The 21007-nt window shown below is 47.5% G+C and overlaps 1 protein-coding gene across 8 annotated transcripts in view; it reads left to right on the forward strand.

Annotated features, from left to right (window-relative positions):
* The first annotated feature begins 3339 nt into the window (after nt 1-3339).
* STRBP (spermatid perinuclear RNA binding protein) overlaps nt 3340-21007 on the forward strand; it is a 162094-nt gene continuing 144426 nt past the window's right edge. For 3 of the 8 annotated variants that reach the window (XR_008328419.1, XM_053373280.1, XM_053373278.1), the window contains exon 1: nt 3341-3462. Coding sequence is in view for 6 of the 8 variants with exons in the window: in XM_053373280.1 (XP_053229255.1) it covers nt 3355-3462 (108 nt within the window). In the remaining 2 variants the exon portion in view is untranslated. Of the gene's footprint in view, nt 3463-21007 lie in introns of all 8 variants that reach the window. The other 5 variants (XM_053373283.1, XM_053373282.1, XM_053373279.1 and 2 more) reach the window with 4 other exon arrangements.

Below are 21007 nucleotides of genomic sequence, written 5' to 3' on the forward strand. Positions count from 1 at the left end.
CCTGGGAAACTTCTGTATTCAAGATAGGTGCTAGCCTAATAAGCACCAGCCCTTTGGTTAATACACCTTTCCTGAAAGGAAACAATTCAGTCTGTGAGGGTTTCACATACGAATTACAGGTGCCGGAAACTGTCCTGATTTTAAAACTTTTGAATACATCATTTCTAAAGGAATTTGGTGGCTGCAGACCTTTGTAGCATCAGTTCTGTCCTGTCTTAACACATGTGATCCAGTGTTTACCTGCCTCTCTCTTCCAGTTACTGTTTCATCGTATTAGTTATAAATACCAAAGAAGGTATTGCCACTCTAGGGAAATGGAAAGTCAGGGTTAAGAAGTTTTGTCATTCTGGTCCGACAGGCAACCTACTTCACCTCTCTGTATGGTAATAGTTTATACTTGCATTACTACTCCTACTCAGAGTAGAAAATGATGGGCGTGGCTATCTTAGGTACATTAATTTATGCAGTTCTATTCTGAATGGCATCTGCCAGGATGCACAGAAAAGTATAACAGAATACTGTTGAAAGAAAACTAAGTTTTTAGATGTATGCTTCTGGCTTGACCCAGGAGTGCTGAGGTCACAGGAATAGGTCTATGATGGGTGGGTGAGTAGGAAAGAGGGTGCCTCAGGTGAACCATTGAGGGAACAATGGCCCTGCCCCAGAGAGGCTGCATTTTAAAAGCATCTGTCCAAACAATGGTTGCCTAGAAGACTGCAAGCTCTGGAGCACTTGCTCAGCTAACAGTAGCAGCTGCAGCCTGTTTATGAGCAGAGGCCTACACATGAGTAGGGAGATGAGGCATGGAACAGAAAATAAGCAGCTGTCAGAGAGAAAACCCCCCAGAGTTGTTCACAAAGCAAGTCTTGAAAGGTGTTTGTTAATCCTCTTTGAAACTCTTGGGCAGTTGGTTGATAAGAGCATCATAGATGGGGTAAAGGGATTAATTATGCTGGTCCTCAAAGCCCAGCCCCTTAAAGTAACCGGCTTCTTTTAGCAACCTGTCTGTACATTTTAACTCTTATCTCAGGGCTGCTATCAAGCAATGTGCCTCTCTCTCCCCTCTGCCACTTCACCTGTCTGGGACAGAATATGGCTTCATTCTGCAAACCTCAGTAAAGTTTGGTGTCACCCATAAACAGCTTAGGAGGTGGGCTAGTTACTCTATTTTACAATGAGGCACACTTAGGATTCTATTATCTACAGACCACAGGGCTTGTTTATTAGCCATTGGCATTATTTTTTCACTTTGAATTGGATTGCTAAGCTATTCTGCTTCTTTGGCAATTACTCGTAGCCGAGTAAGATTGTCTTCCATCAACACGGTTTTAACAATGAGTCCGTAAGCGACTGTGGAGGCCAATTCTGGATCCACACGTCCTTCCACAGCAGGGACATTGGTCTCCAGACCATAGCTGTCAACTTTCCCCTTTTCTTGCGAGGAATCCTATTCTGAATAAGGGAATTTCCCTTTACAAAAGGGAAAAGTTGACAGCTAAGCTCCAGACGGGAGTTGATCACTGTGTGGATTTGCTAAGCGTGCCTTCCATGTTTCTCCCTTGCGACCTGAGTTTGACGTTTTAGTCCCTAACCACATCCCCAATATAAAAGGAGGACTTTATCAGCATATGAACCAAGTATTCATGAAATGTATATTAGCATGCAGGTGCTCAAGGAGCTGGAGAACATAGGCATAGCTGTCAACCTTCCCTTTTTTTTGGTGGGAAATTCCCTTATTCCAGCGCCGTTTCCCGCTGCTTCCCGGATTGTTAGATATCCCGTAGACTGTCCCTGGGACAGGTGAGGCTGCTTGTCCCTTATTTTCAAGGCTGCTGATCCCTTATTTTCAAATCTGAAAGTTGACAGCTATGAACATAGGAAGCAGTCTTATTCAGGGCCATTTCAGTTCTTCCTTGCCCCTGGGCAGTGTGTGTCTCAATGAGAGCACCTGAGCAGTGGTGTAGCGTGGGGGGTGCAGGGGGGGCCGGCCACACCGGGCGCAACATATGGGGGGGGCACGCTCGCACTCGCAGCTCTCTGCCCCCTGCTAAAATCCACGGGTTAGGGGGCGCAAATTACTTGCCTTGCCCCGGGTGCTGACAACCCACGCTACGCCACTGCACCTGAGGGTGTGTCGCTTTCCGTCTGACAATGCAGTACAGGTATCTTGTATATTTCCACGTTAGTTAAAACGAATATGAAACCCCCTCCCCACTTTTCTCTCTCAGACCGCCCCCCCCCGTTTGCCCAGCTCCAGGGGTGGCAGCCTCTCCTTCCCGCCTCCACTCTTTCCCCCTCCAGCAGCCAGACGCCGCCTCTTTTGAAACGCCCTCGGCTCGCATTCCCTTTTCAGGCCGCCCCCCCCCCCGAGCCCGCCATCGCTTATACCCACTTACTTGCTCCCCCTTATTTTATTTCTAACCGCCCCCCATCCTCATCGCCGCGTGCTGCTCCTTTCCCACTCCATCCTCCCCTCGCTAAAGGCTGACCTCGCCTTCCCGCCTCACGCGTCGCCTCCCATTTCCACACTTTTTGCGCTTCTTTACCTCAGCCTGCCTTTCCCCTCACGCCGACCTTCGCCGAACTCCATTCCTCCCTTTGGCTTTTTACCTCAGCTTCCCTCCCCGCTTCAGTCGTTTCTCCCTCAGCAGCATCTTTTGACTCTCTCACTCCTTTCTCTTTTTTTAGCCTCAACCTTCGTCCCTAATTATACGCAGTTTTGTATTTATATTCCATCATGCTACCTTTCTCCTCCACTTTTTACCTCACCCGCCTCCGGGCCCTCCTCTCACTTCTTTCTCCCCCAAACTCTCGTCTTTTCGCACCTGCCTAACGCCTTTTTACTTTACCTTACCCAACCGCACCTTAATCACCCCCTCTATATTTTTAAAAGACCACAAGCCCCGCCCCTTTCTGGTTAAGCCCCCGAGGGGGGGAGGAGGCGCTCCGTATTCTAGCGAAAGCATTACGCATTTTGCTCAGCTCTGCGCACGCGCTAACCCCTCAGGTACAGCAACTGGGACGCCGAAAGGGGAGACTTACGCACTTTGCGCGGAACGGGAGATAGAAGAGCCGGGGTGCGTAATGTGCGTAACGGGGGCGGGGGGGGGGGAGCGACGTCACAGGTAGAAAAAAAAACATCGGCGGGCATCTTACGCCAATTCCGTTGGCCGTGCCGCTGTTGCGCAGGGACTCGGGGAACGCCGCGCTACGCCACTTGCGTGGCGGGCTGCGCTGCCGGCGTAAGGCGGCTCTGCCTCGCGCACTCGTCCTCTCTCAGGTGCAGGGAAAGAGGGAGGGTGGGAAAGAGGGCGGGCTCACCGTTGCCCGGCAGCCCTGGTCCGGGCCCAGCCTATGGGGGCGCTGGGCGCTGTCACGTGGCCCTGGAGCCCCCGAACGCTGCCTGCTGCGGAGCTTGCAAGAGCCGGACCGAGCCGGGCCGGGGGGACTGTGTGGAGGCGGGTAAGGACCCCCCCCACCCTGCGGATAACGTGGTGGGGGGATGCAGCGCGGAGCATGCAAAGGGTCTGGAGGCGGCGGGGGGGGGGTGCAACGTGCAAGATGGAAAAGGGGCGGTGCAGTGGAAATGGAGGGGAAAATGGGGCTCCATCCTTCGGGGGGCTGGGGAGGGGGGTGTCGAGGGGGTGCAGCTGGGGACGGAGGGCCATATGGCTCTGGCGGCACAGGCGTCCCCGCTGAGAGCTCCGAATCTCCGATCCTGACACATGCACCCTTGCTAGCGAGTGCGCCCCCCCCCCCGCACTGGACGCTGTGCGGGTTCGCTTCCAAGTAAATTTGCATAGGATCCTGCTGTGCCAAGCAGTGGGAGGGGGCTCCCCCTTGATGGTGATGGTAGGGGTCCGTGGGAAGAGAGGCTGCTGCTGTAGCAGGGTCATAATGGTGCGTGGGACAGCAAGGTGTGGTGGGAGAAGGGGAGTTGTGGAGGCTGGAAGAGAAGCAGCTGCAGCCGCAATAAAGGGGCTCCGGGGTCAAGAACAAGCACTGGGGGATGCGGGCTGGATCTTAGGAGGAGGTGGTATCTGCGTGCACGGGGTCCATAGCTGTCAACTTTTCCCTTTTCTTCCGAGGAATCCTATTCGGAATAAGGGAATTTCCCTTAAAAAAAGAGAAACGTTGACAGCTATGACGGGGTCTGGTCGGGGTTTAGCGCGGCTGCGAGGTGGGAGCGGAGTTGCGGGATCCTGGGTGCCCCTTGGAGCAATAGCAGGAATAAGTCCTGCTGAGGGTGGTGTTTTTGCAGTGGGTTGCCCCGCTGGGTTGTGAAGGACTGGATGAAGTGTTGTAGAGAAGGGAGTACTGTAATCAGCGCCCATGGATGTCAGGTAGGGAAGCTTAAGTTTCAGACTTTGAAGGGGCCACCGAGTGTTGGACAGCTGACCATATAAGCTAGTGGACACTAATGTGAGAGAGCAGGGGGTGCTCCACAGATTAAGGGGTACCTGGTGCAGTTTGGGTGCAGGAAAGGAGAGAGATTTGACTGGGCGGGTAAGAGCAAGGCTGGCAGTGGTGGCTTTGGGGAATAGGGTTCTGGGGGTGTACCCTGAGATAATGCAGAACTGGGTGGAGACTTTCAGGTATCTAGCGAAGGTCTGCTGACGGGAGGGTGAGTGTGAAGCTCAGGGGCAACAGTGATGTGAGGAAGGTAAGAGGCACTGGGCAGCATTTTTGGGATATACCAACCAATGTTTTGGATGGAATTGGTTGCTCCTGGGTTCTCTGATTCATAGTGTGCCATGAGAAAGACAGGAAGCCCACCGCCACGTACACAAGTAATAGATTGTTTACTCCTTAACCCCACCTTGTTGGGTTTACAGTGAGGGTAGCAAAAGGCTGGATTCCCCACCTGTCTTTTGAATCCATGTTTACAGCTCAAGTGGGGATGCTAATAATCTTTGAATATTGCTTCCTTTTCATATCATGTAATCATTTTAAGCTATTGTGAATGTGGAACTGAGGATGGATTCTGAATGAATTTCACTGGCGTGATGATGTGTGTAAACTTTGTAAGTAACACAGGACTCTTCCTCAGAACCAATGTCCTGTAAGAGTGATAGAAGCATATAATGTGTTCTTCTTTTTCGTTCTTTTTTCGTTTGGACACAAACTCGAAGACAACTACTATGTGTTTGTCTTATTTATTTTTCTTAACCCTGGTTTCCTTACTTATTTTTCTTAACCCGGGTTCCCAGCATCCAGCATGAGGAAGATTCCAGTATGACTTGCAAGTTTACATCCAGCATTATAACTTCTAGTCATTCCTATATTGCTTCTGTTTTGGGGTTTTTTTCCTGTAAAAAACGTTTTGGCTATTGTCTGTTCTGCTTGTGGTGTGGACATTGTCTGCTAAGGAGAATCTCATGGCTTGAAAGAGTTTTGTAGGACAGTTCACTGCTAGAATGGTTGTCTTAATGTCTGTTCCAGGCTGTTTGTGGGGACAAGAGAGGGGTTGGTGCTGACTTTGTGAAGTATTGACAGCTGTCAGCTGTGGTGAAAGTGAACTGTCCAATTCCTTGTACACAACTGGGGTTAGATGTGCTTTCCTTTAGTGTGGCAATGAATGTGCCACACTGTTATTACCAGTGGTAATAACAAATGAGAGATGGGGCCCTGATTTTCCTCAGGTGCTTGGTTTTTTGAGGAGTTTTAATTTTAAAGAGAGCAAGAATGAGTGTGTGCACGCATAATGTTTAAGCAGGCGTATTCCATTGCTTGACCTTGCTTCCTCTCTTATCCGTAGCCATCGAAATTCAGCCTTCATGCAGCTGGCATGGCGCATCAGATTGTCTCTCAGGCTGACCTGATTTTTCCAAAAATGAAGCAACTGCACTTCCTGGTGGCTTCTGAACACTCCGTGCTCTGCCTGAGCACCAGTTCTGTATGCAGTTCTTAATTGCAAATGTTCATGCTTTGCTTTTGCTTCTCTTCCCCCTTGCCCTTATTCTCTCTCTCTCTCTCTCTCTGAACTTACTGTCTCCTGATTATTAATGATTAAACCCCAGATTTGATGTTGGGGAGGAATGTGGAAAGGGAGGAGGAGCAACATCTGTAGAAGGTGGTATGTTTAAATAGAACAGAAAGCACATGAATTTTTCTACTAACCCCCTGATATGCAGCATTTCTGCCTGCTGTCACTCCCCTCCCTCCACTGGCTCTCACCTGCCCGCAAAACCAAAACTCCATTTACATTTGCCATCTAACTGGTGACCATGCTAACCTCTAGTGCAGGGGTCAGCAACCTTTTTCAGCAGGGGGCCGGTCCAACGTCCCTCAGACCATGTGGGGGGACCAGCCTATATTTTGAACAAAAAAATGAATGCATTCCTATGCCCCGCAAATAACCCAGAGATGCGTTTGAAATAAAAGCACACCTTCTACTCATGTAAAAACACGCTGATTCCCGGACCGTCCGTGGGCCAAATTTAGAAGGCGATTGGGCTGGATCCAGACCCCGGGACTTAGTTTGCCTACTCCTGCTCTGGTGTTTCTGATTCTGTTAATATCTTTGTTAGTGACTATTCGGGTCAGTGAAATTCGTTAATGCTGTAGTTTTATCATTACATGGCCTGATGTCTAGTAAGCTTATGTCAGTTGTCGGTTGGCATGTAAAAATGTCCTCTGGCTAACCCAGAAGTGAAGCTTTGCAAAACATTCTAGGCCACGAATGGCTGGTGCAAAGGTGTGTGCAGGACAGCTAGCGCAAGGATTGCATTTTCAGTTGTGCTGACTGCCAGATCTTATTTGCTCAATCTTGGTTCAATGGAATTTTGGGATGTTTACAGTTCTGTGCTATAACCAAGTTAGGGACTGTCCATCAGCAAGAAATCATGACTCAATATATTTTGGGTATGCTTGAACAATTGGTATTTATAGGCACTGTTTTTGATCCCAGCATTAATTTCATGTGACCATCCTCTGGATAGCAAAATACTTAAATGTTGGGGCAAGACCACCACACATGCAGATGTTCTGTTGCTACTAAATCTCATTCCAAACAAACCTATTTGTTTTATGTTTTTTTAAAAAATGTTCATTATCTTGTTAGATATCAACAATATGGTAACTTATGGAAGTTCTCTTTTAAATTAACACACATTACTGCTACTCCAGAGAAGACAATTTACGTTTGTTTTCTTCAATAGATGAAAACTATTAATTTCATAAATAATAATTAAATTTCATTCATTTTGAAAAGGTTCGTTAAAATACTATCCTTTCTGTAAGTCTTTATCTGTGTTATATAACATATATATAAATAAATAAAAATACCAATCCCCTGGTGCTTGCTCAATTTTCTAAAACCTAATTATTGCATTCTTTAAAACACTTGGAAATTTCGGAAACCTGCCTTGAAATTGCCTCCTCTGACCTGGAAGCACTGCCCCATAATCTCAGAAGTCTAGATGGGTTTGTGGTCATTCACTTAGGAGGAAAATGTAATTTGTGTGTATAGGAATACAGGATTGTCACCTTAGACTCCACCTTGATCCATCCAGCTCAGTATTGGTTATACTCCAGAGTTTCAGACAGGAAACACTCCCAGCCTCATACAGAGACTTCAGGAATTGCACCTGAGACATTCTGCATGCAGAGCAGATGCTCTTCCAATGAGCTACACCCCCCACCCCGTTATGTTCAGATGCACTGAATTTCATCACGTATTCCTCAGGCCTGGAGTGGGCCGAGGAAAATATGTTCCAGGGGAAAGTCCCACTCAAAATTAACGCCTAAGTGTACATTGTAAGCATACCCAACAAAATGAGCAAGGGGCGGACAACCATCTTTACTGGGAAGTAAGTGTCACTGTTTGTAACAGCGCTTGCATTCAAGTAAGTGTGCTTAGGATTATATCGTTAGCAAGAGGGGACAGCTGAAGGGCATTCAGTGTGCTTTAGGAGTGGATTTGGATGGAATAGTCATTATTACTCAGATTGCGTAGTGTAGCCAGCATGGTGCCCGGCCACAGCTGTTCTGAACTGCAAGTCCCATCATTTTCTAGCTTAATCCATGCTAGTTGGGAGTTATAGTTCAGAACACCTGGAGGGTACCATGTTGGCTATCCCTGCATATGCATGGAGCACAAAGTGATATACATAGTGTTGTGCATATGTGTGTGGGCTGTTCTCCCATCTTATCGTCACAACAGGACTTGGAGTGAGTTCAGCTAAGAGGCATTGAACTTTGGATTTGAACATTGAACTGTTCTGTCAAGATCTGAGACTGTGTGCGCTGCAGTGGCCTTCCACAGAGTTTTCAGGCATGTTTTCTGATTAGCGTTTGGGAGATTGGCAGGGCTGAGTGCAATGGAACAAACTGAGAAAAAATATCTGGTTTGGAAATTGATTTTTAAAAAATGTATCCTCCTGCAAAATGAGAGCAATTGCCAAGAGCTTAAAAGGAGGCAATGCAATCAGGATTTTTTTGGGGGGGTGTTGTTGTGTGTGTGTGTGTGTGTGTGTGTGAATCTTTAGAAATTTGTGGTGCTGTAGAAATGGCTGCTCACACCACCTGGTGACTTTCAAGGTAGGAGTCATGTCTCTTTAAGAGGGATGCAAAGGACAAGATGGAGTTTTTTGGTTTGGGGACCTGCTGGATACAAAGGGAGAGATGTCGATGAGAATGGGTGAAGCTGCATGATTTGGATGGAACAGCCTTCACCTTGGAATTGTATTCTTTTTTTAAAAAAAGAAAAGATATGCAGAGGCTTTCTAAATGGATCCTATGTTCCTTTTTTAAGGGAAAAATAACAATATTCCAGCAATAACGCCACGGGGCCTTTTTCCGTGCAGTGAGATACCCAGTTCCTATGTGTGTCCTCAGAAGGGCTACTGTAAGCATTGGGACCTCCTGGCTTTTTGCCAGCATGAAAGGATAAGAGATGGATACAGGATGGTGTTTGATGGCTGTCTATAGCAGCTGGCTCACTGCAGTGGATCCTTGCGTACAAGCTAGCAGCTCTGGTATCTTTGACTGAAATGGCTTCTGTTGATGTAGATTTTGCAAGTTGCACAGAATCCCTCACTGGCCGGCATCAAAATGTGCCTCATTCTCTTCTGACTAGAGAGTGAAGGTCTGGCTAACACATGAAATGTTATTTGTTCTGGGTACCTAATGATTTTTGTGCCCACTCAAAGGGGTCATGTCCCTCCAGAGCCTCTGCCACTGCCATTTGAAGTCCTTGCTTCTTTTCACCCATTTTCATTGGCATAACCCTCCACCTTTCTCTACAGCAGTGGTGTTTGTCTGCAGCTAATCATTGCCTGCAAGTCAGAGTGTTCATCTAGTCTGCCACTGTAGTTTTAAAAGCATCTGTAATGCGTTGCAGGAGGTTGGACCAGTTGACCCTTGGGGGTCCCTTTCAAATATACAGTTCCATGATAAAAGTTTCCAGTTTCTGTCTCTTAACAGCGGACGATATTTGGTTTTCAACCTCACAATACAGCCATACCTCGGGTTACAGCCGCTTCAGGTTGCGTTTTTTTTTGGGGGTTACGAAACCCGGAAGTACCAGAACGGGTTACTTCCGGGTTTCGGCGGTTGCACATGCGCAGAAGCGCCAACTTGCAACCCGCGCGTCCACTTTATATAACCAGCTAAACATTTCAATATATCACAACATCTAAAATAAGGATGGAACTACGTAGAGGCGAACAGAGCTTAGACTTTCCTTGATCCATAGACTGGAATGTGATGTGACTATATAGCAACACAAGTAGTGACAAACTTAAATGAAGATAGGTTTAATTGCTGTCTATCTAAAAGAAACCCCCCCCCCCCAATAAACTTGTTCTTGAAAGGTGAGATACAAATGTTGTATAGTCAGGGCTGGAGCTCTGAGAACCACCGTTGCTCCGTCCCTGCTCCTGCCAACCTAGCAGTTCGAAAGCACGTCAAAGTGCAAGTAGATAAATAGGTACCCCTCTGGCGGGAAGGTAAACGGCGTTTCCGTGCGCTGCTCTGGTTCACCAGAAGTGGCTTAGTCATGCCGGCCACATGACCCGGAAGCTGTATGCCGGCTCCCTCGGCCAATAAAGCGAGATGAGCGCCACAACCCCAGAGTCGGTCATGACTGGACCTAATGGTCAGGGGTCCCTTTACCTTTACCTTATACAGCTGATGGCCCTCTTAAGTAGCCGATCTTGCGTGTGGGCTTATCCACCCTCCCACATCACTGCTCCTGGAGGGGCTTTGCCAAGCATTTTCTTCTTCTTCCTAACAAAACAAATATTTGTAAGCAGGATGCTTGTTCTCTCTGAACTTTATTCTATAGTTGGGGGTGGGGGGGAGATGCCTGTATTGGCTTGAAGAATAACGAGAGCAGGCACCCACATTATAGTGCTTATTTTATGTATTTATATGGCATAACCTATGTATATGGGACTTCATGTGGAAGGGCTGTAGCTTTGCTTTGCATGAAAAAAAGTTCCAAGTTTAATCCCTGATAGCTCCTTGTGAGGCTGGGAAATAGCCAGGTGCTCTCCTGAAGTTTTGGACTACAATTCCCATCAGCCTCAGCCAGCATGACCAATAGCTAGGGATGATGGGAGTTGTAGACTAACCCGTTCTGGAGGGCACCAGGTTGAGAAAGGCTGGTATAGAGTTTTCTAAGCTAGGTGGACTAATGATCTGATTCTTGGTACCAGGCAGCTTCCTACAGGTTTGATAAGCCCTTGCCTCAAGAAGAAGAAGAAGAGTTTGGATTTGATATCCCGCTTTATCGCTACCCGAAGGAGTCTCAAAGCGGCTAACATTCTCCTTTCCCTTCCTCCCCCACAACAAACACTCTGTGAGGTGAGTGGGGCTGAGAGACTTCAGAGAAGTGTGACTGGCCCAAGGTCACCCAGCAGATGCATGTGGAGGAGCGGGGAAGCGAACCCGGTTCACCAGATTACGAGTCCACCGCTCTTAACCACTACACCACACTGGCTCTCTCAAGGGGTCTATAGTCTAAAAATAGAAGCAGAGAAATGTGGTCAGGGGTAAACAGGACAATATGTTATTATTGCAGTTGGATTTGTTATTGTAGAGCAGGCTTCCTCAACCTCGGCCCTCCAGATGTTTTGAGACTACAATTCCCAGCATCCCTGATCACTGGTCCTGCTAGCTAGGGATCATGGGAGTTGTAGGCCAAAAACATCTGGAGGGCCGAGGTTGAGGAAGCCTGTTGTAGAGTATTGGAACTAAAGGGTTGTTCATAAGGAGAGCCTTTCTGAATAAACCAAAGTCTCATCTGGTCCAGTATCCTGTCTATCACAGTGACCAACCAGATGTCTATAAGAAGCCTGTAACCAGGGTATGAGATCTAAGATCCAAAGACACGTGAGGCAGATCTGATTCTGATCAATGCCTGAATGAGTGACTAGTTTTGGAACCACCACTGCCTTGGGTTCTATGGCAGGTGGAAAGCAAATATAAGTGAATAAAATATTTGTTATGTCCCACTTGCGTTCCCCAAGCAACTGGGGGCAATACTGAGGTTGTTATGACTATCTTGACTTGCAGTTCCAGTGCCAAAGGTTTAAGCAAGACAGCAGTACTTCATGCTCAGCATGCTTGTGATCCTAACCGTTGTCGTATTGCACTTTCATTCTCCTTTAGAAGCAGATGTGGGGCCTCTTTCGCTCCTTTGCTGAACATCTAATGGGAATGTCATTCTGCACACTCACCTGGTGTGAAGGGCTGGCCACTCTCAGGGATGTGAAAGGTTTTCTTGCCAGCCAGGTGTTGAAATATGGAATTGGCCTTGACCGTACATTTAAATTTCATCCTCTGCTCTGTATCTCGATTTTCTTTAAAAACAACAACAACCAAGACCACTGTGGTTTTTTAATGAACCACTGTGCAGTCAGTTGGTGGTGGTCTTTTACAGTACCAGCCGACACTTAAGAATTGGGACTCAGGTGTGAGAGAAGCCTGATGATGTACCACTTCACTGTGCATCTAAACACATTATACATTCTACTTTGGCCCGCTTTCATTCTAAAGGAGATTCATTGTTGTTGATTCTGTGCCCCTCTGGTCTGTGCCCAATCCTGACCTCCGTTTGCCCAAAGCCAATTTATCAGCACATCTCTGTTTCTTCTAGCTCTTTTCCTTTCCTCCTCTTCTTTTGCTAGACCTCTTTGTTGATATATACGGTATATTCGTATTGTAAGGTCTATGGGGCAGGAACCTCTAGTTTTGCTTGTGCTGCTCTGTAAGGCACCATGTAAACAGTTCCATTATATAACAATAGTTTTCTTGGCTTTTCTGACCCTTGTGATTTCTTCACATGCAAGACCATGACTTGCAGATGGGTTCTCTTGGTGCAGCAGTATTTGAGAAAGGAGGAGAAATGTTTCTACTCATAGGGTGGGATTAATGAGTCCTGGGTTCAGGTTTGTGTCTTACAAATGAATGCCTCAGCAGGCTGCAAAACTCCCCGCTGCTTTGTCTCCAGGGAGGATGACTCGTGGTCTGGGCACCTTTTGAGGTACCCGGACACTCCGTGTTAAGAAATCTTGACACTCATGTTCCTTTCCTGTGCAAGGTGATGCCTAAATGCTTCTTGCTGTCTCCAAGTTCGTTTCTAGAAGTTGGAAACCATTTCCTACTATGGGCTCAAAAGTTACCGGTACCTTCCTGTGAACAAAAAGTTGCTGGTCAGGGTGACATGGCAGGACTACACAAAAAGTTCAGCTTGAAACAAAGATGCTTTTCAACCAGTGTGTTGTGGCCCCCTGGGGTGCCTTGAATGGTGGTCAGGGGAGCGGTGGGCAACCCTGGCCTCTGTCCCTCTTTCCTTCCTTCCTTCCCTCCCTCCCTCCTCTGATGCCCTCTTGCCTCTCTGCCTCCCCAAGGCTTGCACAGCTGTTTGTTGCAGCAGCCCTGACTATAAACTCTCCAGGTGAATGGTGCCGCTCTTTGGGGTCGGGAAGGGGCAGCTTAGAGACCTAGACAGCAGCAGCAGTTGCCCGGAGGACTCCCAGGGAGAGGGGAGAGGAGAGGGTGTTCGAAAAAGGGTGAGAGGCTGCCAGCTCTGTAAGCAAGGGGGGGTTCCTGAGCCCCACAGGGGTGCCCCAGAAAGCATGTAGTTGGTCAAGGAACCCATGCACCCCAAAAGGGTTAAAACCTCTGCTGTATTGCTACCCATATGCCATAGTTGGTTTCTCTCCTATGCGCCCTTCCCCGCAGCACCACTGGAACCACTGGGTGTCCTACTGGCTTAGTGTGTGAGGAGCCTCTCCCTGCTGGTGAGGAGGCTAAATAAAGACCTCCCTGGATGCTCAGATAAGGGCATTTAAATGCCTGAAATGCTGACAGGGAAGGAGGTGGGTGTGGGTTTACACTTGCTTAAAATACTACCACTGAGTGGTCTGAACCACGGTTGCATTTTGGAGAGCTTTGCATCTTTTAATGGAAACAGTGCCTCATTCCCCCGCTCCGTAATAAAAATGATGTGGTTTAAACATTTCCACTTGATTATTGGCCCTTTGTACCCTTCTCAATATGTCCTTCACTGGGTGCGCAGAAGCTTCCCTTTCCTTTCTCACTAAAAAAAATAATGGATCATTAGACTTTAAAGAAAAAATTAACCAGGTGGGCGTTGCTGTTGCTTTCTTCCCCCTTTTCTACCTTTATTTTTGGTGAGTGTGCCTGTTGCCTTAGGCAAGATTTGAAAACTTAAATTCTTTTTATAGAAATAATGCTTTAAAAAAGCACCCACACATTTTTTCCACACAGCTGTAGAACCAACTGTGCTTTGGAGACTTGGCTTTCTGGAGGTGGTGGAGAGGAAGGAGGGAGAGAGAGAGAGAGACAGAGAGAGAGAGAGAGAGAGAGAGAGAGAGAGAAAGAAAGAAAGAAAGAAAGAAAGAGAGAGAGAGGATGCAGAGAGAATGAGAGCTCCTGCCAACTTTTGCTACCAAATTCCGTTCCTTAGGCCAGAGGAGAAGTCCCTGAGATGCTGCTGAGCCTTAGCAGGGCATCTGGTAAGGTACTTAGCAAGGCTTATGGGCAGCGGCACTTTTCCTGCAGACATATTCCCCCCCCCCCCCGCCCCTCCCAAGCTGTCTGAATGCTGAGCTGCCTCTGCAAGGGTTCTTGCAAAGAAAAGATTAGAAGGCCAACTGACCTGACTGTTGACTCTCCATGCTCTTGCCTTCATAGGCTGGTTAATATTTGGAATGGAACCAGTGTAATGGGTAGCTCAGTGGTGTTACTATGTACTTTAAAGATTTGGGTCCACATTTGAAAAAATGCTGATTTATTTGTATAGATGCAGGTATTGACTTTAAATGCCACAGAAGGCAAGCCAACAAAATTTCACACCGAGATCACCCCAGGTAAATTATGCTAATTTGCACCCCTCTTTGGATTACAGTGGTGCCTTGGGTTACAGACACCTTGGGTTACAAACACCTCGGGTTACAGACTCTGCTAACCCGGAAGTAGTACCTTGGGTTAAGAACTTTGCCCCAGGATGAGAACAGAAATGGCACAGCGGCGGGAGGCCCCATTAGCTAAAGTGATACCTCAGGTTAAGAACGGTTTCAGGTTAAGAACGGACCTCCGGAACGAATTAAGTTCGTAACCAGAGGTACTACTGTACTCCCACTTTTCAGTTGATTTGCCGCAATGAATGTCCAAATCAATTCCCCTACGATTGCCCCCCATCCATCACCCCCAAATAAACTCTAGTCAGTCGGCTTAAATTATTTCCCCCCAAATCAGTATACTACCCAGTAACCAAGACCACCTCCATTGAATTTCTCCTGAATTCATTTCACACACACAAGCTCTTGGGAGACTTGGAAGAAGATTCAGGGTCCGTACCCCGTAGAGTTCTGACTCAAGGAGCATTCCTGCGGTCCCTTTACTCCCACACTGCAGAGGCAACCATTTTGCTCCCATAAGGTTATGTATTATTGTCTTCGGATTCTGTTCTCCAGTGATTGTTTTGCACTAACCTGACAAATTTTGAGGGCCCATGTCATATTAAAGTATATTCCACCTATTCTGCTACTGGATGGGAATCTAGCAGGTTAGCATGGCCCTGGTACAAATTTCCCTTCTGCTGTGAAATCCCTAAGACACCTTAAGCTAAAGCACATTCTCCTACTTCTCCCTCTTCATTTCTCCCTTGCAGTGTGTAGAATAACAATACTGGTCTACCTTAAAGGGCTGTTGTAAGAGTTACTGCAATTCAGTAAAGTGCTTTAAACATTCTAAATGTCATTTGCTAAATGATACTTGCCTGACACTTTGGTATTTTCAGAGCATTTCACATGCACTACCTAATCATAATACTCGCAGCAACTGTGTAAAGTAAACCGGTATTATTACTGTCCCTCCTTATATTGCAAATGGGAGGGCTGAGGCTGGGGGGAGAGAGTGACTTGCCTAAGGCCACCTGTTGAATTAATAGCAGAGATGAAGCTTGAACTGGGGATATTTGTACCTTGGACTCCTTGCCACTGTGCCACACTAGCTCACTGTGTCACTCAGGAATGGGGTTCCCTTTCAGCCCAGTGGGCCAGACCTGTATCTTGCCCTTTGTAGGCCAACTTTGACAGCAAGGTCGGACCACCCACCTGCCACTCACTTCTGTAGCCCCATCTCTACCTGTGTCACACCTGATGTCAGGTGGTTACAACCTGAGGAAAACCTCCTTGCAGGCTAAATGGGGAGGCTGGAGGTGGCTAGAGGTTACCCACCACTAAGGTAAGAGTTAAGTGTTGTTGTGTTTATTATTACGGGATAATATAGATGCTTAGGAATATGAAATGGCTTTTCAGTCATGGGAACAATATTAGAAACTCAGATACATAACCCAGGGGCCAAATGGCTCCCTAAACCAGGGTTACAGTCACCAAAATGGAAGGTCTAGTTGCTATTTTGGGGCCAAATGGTTTGGAAGTCGTATTATTCGATAGGAATTTTTGGTTCCTGAAATTTGTTTTGATTGTGCAGATAAAATACCACGGATAGAAGTCTGCAGGATGTGTTGTTAATGTGTGGAAACAGACAAGATCCAAGGATCCCCAGGCATGCACCTCCGGATGGTGGAGACATTTGGCACTATCCTGGCACACAGGCATCTTCGTTTGGTTGCAAGTGGCTGATAGCCAGGTGCAAAATGCACCTAGCAAATTTCTAATGCCTCCAGTTTACTGCAATGTGTGTTCACACGTGTATGCTTCCTTTTTATTAAAACTTTAAAACATTTATACACTACCTCACCTGTAGTAGAAGCACATGACAAACTTGATTTAAAATGAAGCACAGTAAAGCTTCCAAAACAAATGGGGTGGTGCCTAAATGAAATCTTCAAGCCTACCTTGCCTCCCCGCCCCCAGCCCAGTCAGCGCTTTCTTCTCCTTTGCACTGCACTTTGACTGGAATGGACTTTGCCTTTGTATGGCTCATGCTGCCACTTTTTTTGCAGGGGTCAGGGAGATGTCTGCTGCTGTTCCTCCTCCTCCTCCTCCTTTCCATGCTGAGAAGAAAGCATAGTGGGCCTCCAATCCCTCCTTGCGTTTAGGAGGGTGGTGGCATTAGAAAAGGGCACTCTAGCTAACTGTTTCTGGCCAGGAGGCTGCAAGTTGGATCAGGCCCAAGACCCCAGTGGTCCAGCATCTTTTCTCAGAAGGGCCAACCAGATGTCCAAGGGGAAACCAGTAAATAGGATTCAAGCACAATTAGGATTCTTGTCTCCTGTGGTTCCAGCGTCTGGTGTTCAGTAGCATGGCTGCCGACCAATGATGGAGGCAGAGCATAGCCATCATGGCTAGTAGCCACCAATAGCCCTCTCTGAATTTGTCCAACCCTCTTTTAAAGCAATCCAGGTTGATGGCCGGGACGCGGGTGGTGCTGTGGGTTAAACCACAGAGCCAAGGACTTGCCGATCAGAAGGTCGGCGGTTCAAATCCCCGTGATGGGGTGAGCTCCCGTTGCTCAGTCCCTGCTCCTGCCAACCTAGCAGTTCGAAAGCACGTCCAAGTGCAAGTAGATCAATAGGTACCGCTCCGGCGGGAAGGTAAACGGCGTTTCCGTGTGCTGCTCTGGTTTGCCAGAAGCGGCTTAGTCATGCTGGCCACATGACTCGGAAGCTCCACGCCGGCTCCCTCAGCCAGTAAAGCGAGATGAGTGCTGCAACCCCAGAGTTGGTCACAACTGGACCTAATGGTCAGGGGTCCCTTTACCTTTACCTAAGGTTGATGGCCACCACTGCTTCTTGTGGGAAGGAGTTCCATAGTTTAACTATGTGCTGTGTGAATAAATATTTCCTTTTATCCGTCCTAACTCTTCCAGCATTCAGCTTCATTGGATGTGCATAAGTTCCAGTGTTATGAGAGAGGGAGTAAAACATTTCTCTGCCCACTTTCTGCATGCCATGCATAGTTTTATAAGCTTCTATAATGTTGCTGCTTATTCACAAAAGAGTCCCAAATGCTGCAACCTTTCCTCATAAGAGAGTCTCTCCATCCCATGGATATACTAGTCTTTGCTTCGCCTGTGCTCCTCCTACTCTCAGGCAAACCCTGTGTCCTCAGGATCATAGCCAACAGCAAAGAAGTGGTAAACTACCAGCAGAAACGCATTCCCTGTCCATTCACATCAGCCTGGGGTCAAGTCCTTACACCAAGTCTTGTGAGGAGTGTGGCTCTTGGCAGTGGTACTGGCGTTTTGGCTTCTGTTGATGTTCTTGGTCAAGCCGGAATTCCTATCCTTATTCCAGCAGTGTATTGGGCAGAGCTGGGAGTTGCCAAAACCATCCAGCTGCCGCGTTGCCCAGTTGTATTTAATTGCTTGTGCTCATAAGCTGGAAATTGTGGTACAACCAGTTCGTTAATTTATGGCTATTTGTGGTATGTTCATCTTTAGTGACTTGTCAGGAAAAATAATGGGCCTGCGCTGCCGGCGTGGAATTCCAAGGGAGGGAGATCACTCCAGGACCCTCTCATTCCTTTTGGGAGATTCCCTTCCTCCTCCTTGTTGACTGCTCTCTCTCTCTCTGTGTGGGGGATGATTTAGAGCCGTTCTTGCATGTTGTGGTTTTGGCTTGCTTAGTCATAAAGAGCCTTTGGTTGCTTCCAGTGATTGACATAACAAAATGTAAATTATATGCTGTTTTACTAGGCACTAATTCATCCGTTTTGAGGTTTATATGTCAGGAAGGCTCAGGGCTGCTCATTACAGTGGCTTTTCTCTCCAATGTGTCATTTTGTGCAGAAACATTTATATGAAATTGTGTAATTTTTTTTTTTTTTGGAGGTGGATGGATGGAAGAAAACACATGACACCCCTAACTATAAAGTTTGTTTTTCCATTGTGAGGTTTCGCTACTGTTTGTGTGATTTCTAAATATCATTTAAGAGAGCTTAGGCCTGGTTTTCACCAAAAGGGCTTTATGAGGTCATTTATTGAGTACAATGGTACCTCGTGTTACATACGCTTCAGGTTACATATTCTTCAGGTTACAGACTCCGCTAACCCAGAAATAGTGCTTCAGGTTAAGAACTTTGCTTCAGGATGAGAACAGAAATTGTGCTCCGGCGGAGCAGCAGCAGCGGGAGGCCCCATTAGCTAAAGTGGTGCTTCAGGTTAAGAACAGTTTCAGGTTAAGAATGGACCTCTGGAACAAATTAAGTACTTAACCTGAGGTACCACTGTACTTGTTAGGAACGCAAGACCAGCCTTTTGGGACCAGACCACGTGGTCCAGGGCTGAGACTCTCATATCCATCCAAACGTTGTCGGGTTTCCAGCTTGCAGCAGCCTCAGCCAACATAACCAATGGTCAGGGATTGTGATCTGTGGGGCCACAGGTTATCTACCCCACTAGCAGCCAACAATGGCCAGCCAGTGTTTCTTCATAATAATAATAATAATAATACGCAGCTTGACCATGAAAGTTTGTTTCCAGCACCTAACATTTAGAAGTATCCTGCCTCTAAAAATGCAACTTAAAGTCTTGGCTACCATGAACAAGAACTACTGATAAGAGGACAGATCTGGCAATTTCTCTTGCCCTTTGTAAGGACTTAAGAATAGCCGATGGTTTGTCTAGGAGAACATATTTTTCAATATTCGCCTGCTAGGTACCTCTGGGACAATGGTCCCCAATCTTTTTGGTATGGCGACCCACACATACAAACTTACTCAGTATGGTGACCCATTGATTTAACATGAATTTTGGATCTTAGGTCTTTGACAGCTTGCATTTTACCAGTAAGTTAGCTTCTATCGTTATCATTACTCGAGGGACGGAAGCAAAAATTCCCTAGTAATGTGGAATTGGTTGAAGTATTTAGAGTACTGTACTTACAAAATCATTCACAATTTTGTTTATGGGAATGTAAGACACCTTGCTAACATTCAGTTGCAAATGCAATATAATAGGCCAAATCAAATCACAAATCAAAAAGTTGTAAGGGTTATAAACAATAATTATTTTGTGCTTACTTGACCCACTTGCCAGAGGCTTTGCAACCCACAGGTTGGGAAATACTGTTCTAGGAAGCGCTCAGGCAAGGCCTAAAGCAACAGCTCTCCTGAGCATCAAGTCTCAACAGTGAAACAAGCCCTATTGTCAGGTGGAGGAAAAGCTGCCTCAGGCAGCAGTAGGCCTGGGTGATGTATCAATACATCATCCAGGACCAGTTGGAAGGCCAGATCGTGATGGCAATTACCTGATTTTTCACCTGGTGGTACATTGCAAATGAGGCTTGCCAGCCAGCCGGCACCTTGCTTCCTTCTCTGGCCAAGCAGGTGGGCTGCCTCCTTTCTCCCTGTACAGGGTGCTGGTGGTGGCTTCACCCCAGTGCCTTGTAGGACCAGTGCTCCTCCCTCCCTCCTCGCACTGGGCACTGGCAGCGAAGCGATAGCAGCTTCATCCCTGTGGGGCCGGGGCCGGTGCTCATTCCTCCTTCCTCCTCGTACTGGGCACAGGTGATGATGGAAGTGACAGTAGCTTCAACCTGGAGTCTCTTGGCCTGGGGCCAGGGCTCCGTCCTCTTGCCTCTGCACACCAGGTACTGGTGGAGGCAGCTTCGACGTGGTGCCTCGCCTGGGCAAGGGGCAGTCTTTTATGTGGTCCAGGACACCTTGTTTGTGTGCGCGGTACCATGTCTGCCCAGCCTTGTGATCTCCTCTCCCTTGGTGTTCCCCAGGTGTGGGGCCAATACTGTAGGGCTATAGTGATGTATCTTGGCTGCTTCTCTTCACCTTATTTCCTTCTTGCTCCTTATTTGAGACATCGTGATTTATCACTATTGCGATGTTTAAAGGTAAAGGGACCCCTGACCGTTAGGTCCAGTCGTGGCCGACTCTGGGGTTGCGGCGCTCATCTCGCTTTATTGGCCGAGGGAGCCGGCGTACAGCTTCCGGATCATGTGGCCAGCATGACTAAGCCGCTTCTGGCGAACCAGAGCAGCACACGGAAACGCCGTTTACCTTCCCGCCGGAGCGGTACCTATTTATCTACTTGCACTTGGACGTGCTTTTGAACTACTAGGTTGGCAGGAGCAGGGACCGAGCAACGGGAGCTCACCCCGTCGCGGGGATTCGAACCACCAACCTTCTGATCGGCAAGTCCTTGGCTCTGTGGTTAAACCCACAGCGCCACCCGATGTTTAGCTGGTGACAAATTACAGTGTTGAAAAACTGATATTGCCCGGCAGTAGATGCTGGGGGTGCAGAGCAATAGGAAAGTGTTGGAGATACAGCTCTGTATATCGTGTACTTGGGTACTGCGGAGGATACTGTCCTGGTTACCAGTGTTGAACATAAGAATAACCTGTTGAATCAGGACAGTGGCCCATGTAGTCCAGCATGCTGTTCTCACAGTGGCCAACTAGATGCCCCCAATGGGCCTGAGCTCAAGGGCCACTCTCTGTCCTTTGGCTTCCAGTCACTGTGGTTCAGAAGCTTTACCTCCTCTGGCTGTGGAGACAGAGCGCAGCCACCGTGGCCGGTAGCCATTGTGTGCTGCATGAAGAAGTACAGTC

This window comes from Podarcis raffonei, chromosome Z (genome assembly GCF_027172205.1).
Source record: "Podarcis raffonei isolate rPodRaf1 chromosome Z, rPodRaf1.pri, whole genome shotgun sequence".
NCBI classification, from domain to species: domain Eukaryota; kingdom Metazoa; phylum Chordata; class Lepidosauria; order Squamata; family Lacertidae; genus Podarcis; species Podarcis raffonei.